The 3537-nt window shown below is 59.3% G+C and overlaps 1 protein-coding gene across 1 annotated transcript in view; it reads left to right on the top strand.

Annotated features, from left to right (window-relative positions):
• NPR1 (natriuretic peptide receptor 1) overlaps positions 1-2268 on the top strand; it is a 17274-nt gene extending 15006 nt beyond the window's left edge. The window contains 2 exon segments of the mRNA XM_025040851.1: positions 1044-1135; positions 1284-2268. Of these exon segments, the coding sequence (XP_024896619.1) occupies positions 1044-1135; positions 1284-1346 (155 nt within the window). The 3' untranslated portion in view covers positions 1347-2268.
• Positions 2269-3537: the final 1269 nt, after the last annotated feature.

The following is a 3537-nucleotide window of genomic DNA, read 5'->3' as shown; positions in this document are numbered from 1 at the left end:
CCCTCTGCTCTCCTGCTGTATTCAACACAATTCAATCAAGTCAACATTTATTGAGTGACTACTGAGTGCCAGGCCCTGGGATACTGAGAAGACTCAGACCCACAGTTAGCTGGGGTCCACGCAGACCCCATCCAAGCCTTGCAGCCGGAGAAGAGCTCCTCGGAACCCAGGGGGCCTCCGGTTCCGCAGACATTCCCTGGGCACTGCGTTCGGGGCTGCTGGAGAAAGCCTCTCACCGGGTCCGGTGCTCAGGGAGCATATTCTGAGAAGTGGTTCCGTAACAGAGCAAGGCCTCTGTGCTGCAGGCCCCGGGAGTTCAGAGGGAGGCCAGAAGAGGGGTGTGGGGGCGCCAAGTCAGGACGCAAGGGGCCCGGGTCTGAGACCAGCGGCCTGGGCAGACCTCCTCCCTTGGGACTCCGTTCCCTCGGCCAGAAAATGAGGGCAAGAGTTACACACCAGCAACAGCAACGGCTGATACAGTGCCTCCTCCGAGCCGGAGGGGATGGGTGCTGTCGCTGCCAGCTTTCCGCAGACGAGGACGCCGAGGCCCGGAGAGTTCATGACTCCCCCCCAAGCAAGTGGTCAGGCTGGGATTCGCACTGGGCAGGGCAAGGTCCGAAGCCTGAGCCCTGACCACCGTGCCGTATTGTCTGCCCGGTGACGCGCTGGAGCGCTGTCCAGCAGAACAGCCTACAGCGATGACAACGCGGGGCAATCTCTGCTGGCCAGCATGGCGGCCTCGGTCACGCGGGGCTGGGATCTCTTGAAATGGGGTCATGCAACTGAGACCCCGAATTTTTAACTATACTTAGCTTTAATTAATTTAAATTTAAATAGCTATACGTGACTCTTGGGGACCAGGATAGAGGACACAGCTCTGAAGTTCCAAGGGAGGGACCACATGGTCAGACACCTCGTGGGTGGGGTGGGGCTCTGCATTAGGCTTCCGGGCCGAAGGAGGGAGGGAGAGCATCTTCCTACCCCGCGGTCCCCAGGTCCCCTCTCTCACATCCCTTACCCTCCTTCTCCGTCATCCCGCTCAGCCCTGAAGATCCACTTGTCTTCTGAGACCAAGGCCGTGCTGGAGGAGTTCGGTGGGTTCGAGCTGGAGCTTCGTGGGGATGTAGAAATGAAGGTAGAGAGGGGAGCCCCTGCCTCACCACCCCATGGGGGCCTCGAGGGGGTGACCGTCCCTCAGCTTTTTTCTCAGTTGGCCAACCCCACACACATCATTTGGGAAAGTGGGTGTGCCACTCCCCACCCCAACTTCTATTTCCCTCCAGGGCAAAGGCAAAGTTCGGACCTACTGGCTCCTGGGGGAGCGGGGGACTAGCACCCGAGGTTGACCCACCTCCCCTCCTGGCCTCGGATGCCTCCTTTCTCTGTGCCGGAGGCGACAGAGAGGCGCCAGGCCTCAGCCTCGCCTACAGCAGCCCCACCATTGCCGAAGGATCGCAGAAGTGGTTTGAAAGCTCAGGTGTGCTGACCTCAGTGGAGACACCGTTTATCACCTCGGAAAGGGGACTGGTGTGGGGGGGAACGCAGAGCTCACAGGACCGGACCAAAGCACACAGCCACGTCAAGTGGCACACAGGCAGGCACAGCACCCGCTCTCCGCCCCATGCCCCCGTGTGGGCTGGGCTGGGGTGTGGATTCCTGGACCCTCCCACCCCTCCCATACCCTCCACCCTCAACTCAACCTTGCTACACTGTGACTTTCGTGGAGAGGGAGAAGAGCCATCTTGGGGAAACAGGAAAAGGGACTGTAGGTGACCCTAGGGATGAGGGGAGTCCACATCTGGGTCTAGCCCACACAGGCCACGAACCCCCCTCAACCGCCCCCCTAATGTCAGATACAGTGCGAGGGGAGAGGGGTGTCACTGGGTGGGGGCCGCAGGCCTGTTTGCTTTGCTTCTCCTGAGAGCAGCCATCAAAACCTTGATTCCAGCGACAGTGTCTCTTCTTCGGGGAGAGGGGGTTGCCAGAAAACACAGGCCATGTTCTCCACCCCCTACATCAGATAAGACGAGCTTCTCCAGCTTGGAGAGCAGTACCTGAGAAAGGCCACCCTCCCCTTCAGAGTCTCCCCAGCAGTGCTGACACTTGGGTCCCAGGACCCACTTACACCATTCTGAGTTATGGAGGGGCCCGAGAGCTTTTGTTTTTGTGGATTACATCTATCGATACGTACCATTTTAGAAATTAAAACAAGCCCTGTTGATTCATTTAAATAACCGTAATAAACCCATTCACGTGTTTGTAACTTTTTATTGCTTTATCAAGAACATTCTTAAGAGAAACTGGCTTTTTTTTTTTTAACTGCCAATACGTGGTAATGAGAATTACAATGACTCATCCAGTGCCACTGCCCCGATTCACGCGGAGACATGAGCAGCTGTCACCCCTCACACCCTCCCTGCGGATATATCAGCACGGCGGAGGCCAATCATGTCTCAGCAGTAGCATGACAATCGTTCAGGCCTCATCCCTCCCCCAAAGGGTTTTGGGGACTCGCAGGGTCTCTGGACCCCACCATGAGGACGGCTGTATTACCCAACGCCTGGTGCACCACATGGAAGGAGCGGAGGCTGGATGGAGCGTTTGGCGTCTCCTGTCCAGGGACGCCTGGGAGCCGAGGAGGAAGAGTGGGGTGGGGACACGTGGATCCCTTTTTTGTCTCATTTGGGATTTGGGGGTTGTCCACGTGCCTTCCACTCCCATGCCAGTGCCCACACGTGATCGTTTGCAAAATGACTCTGTAAGGGCCCTTCCGTCCCAGCTCTGGCTGCCCACCCCCTCCCCCTTCCTGGGCGGGCAGACAGGAATGCAGATGGGGGAGGGAGAGGTGGCTACGGCTTCACCTCCCCCGCAAGAGCCCAAGTGCCAGACATTTCTTCAGTGCCATCCATCAAGTGCAGACAGGCCCTCCTCCCACCTCCCCAAGCCTCTCCCTGGGGTCCACCCCAGGGAGACTCTGAGGTAGGGTGGGCAGCTCTGAGGCCTGCCCTCAGGGCCCTGCTCCCCAATACACGAGCTGGTGTCTGGGGTGAGGAAAGGGTAAATGGTTCCCCCCCTCCCGTGCTTGTCCAGCGACCCTTCTTGGTGCTGGTGCTCCCTGCCCACCCTTTGTGGCCTCTGTCAGATCTGATTTATTGGGAGAGGGAGCCGCACCATCAAGTCCTCGCCTCCCCAGAGAGGATGAGTGGTACCGAACAGGCCTAACAAGGATGGTTGCCCTGGTAACCACGTGCCTCAACTTCCTGGTGGGCTTTGGTGGCCCTGGTGACCCCCAGGCCCCAGTCAGTCCTCTCAAAGGTAGCAGGCAGCCCCAGGAGAGAGTGGGTCGGCCGAACAGAACTGCGGGCCCACGCTGGACGCGCTGGGGGGCCGGCCTGTCTAGAGACCGGGCTTCGGGGAGGCGAGGCTGCAGAGTCGGCGTGGGGACAGGGGACGGGCGGGAGCGGGGTGGCTGAGGAGCCCCAGCGAGACAATGGCAGGAAACTGCCGGTCAGATCCTTCCTCGGCAGCCGGGGCCCG

Source organism: Pteropus alecto, unplaced genomic scaffold (assembly GCF_000325575.1).
Source record: "Pteropus alecto unplaced genomic scaffold, ASM32557v1 scaffold49, whole genome shotgun sequence".
Lineage (NCBI taxonomy): Eukaryota > Metazoa > Chordata > Mammalia > Chiroptera > Pteropodidae > Pteropus > Pteropus alecto.
The sequence above is the reverse complement of the archived record's forward strand: the minus strand, read 5'-3'. Positions and strand labels throughout refer to the sequence as shown.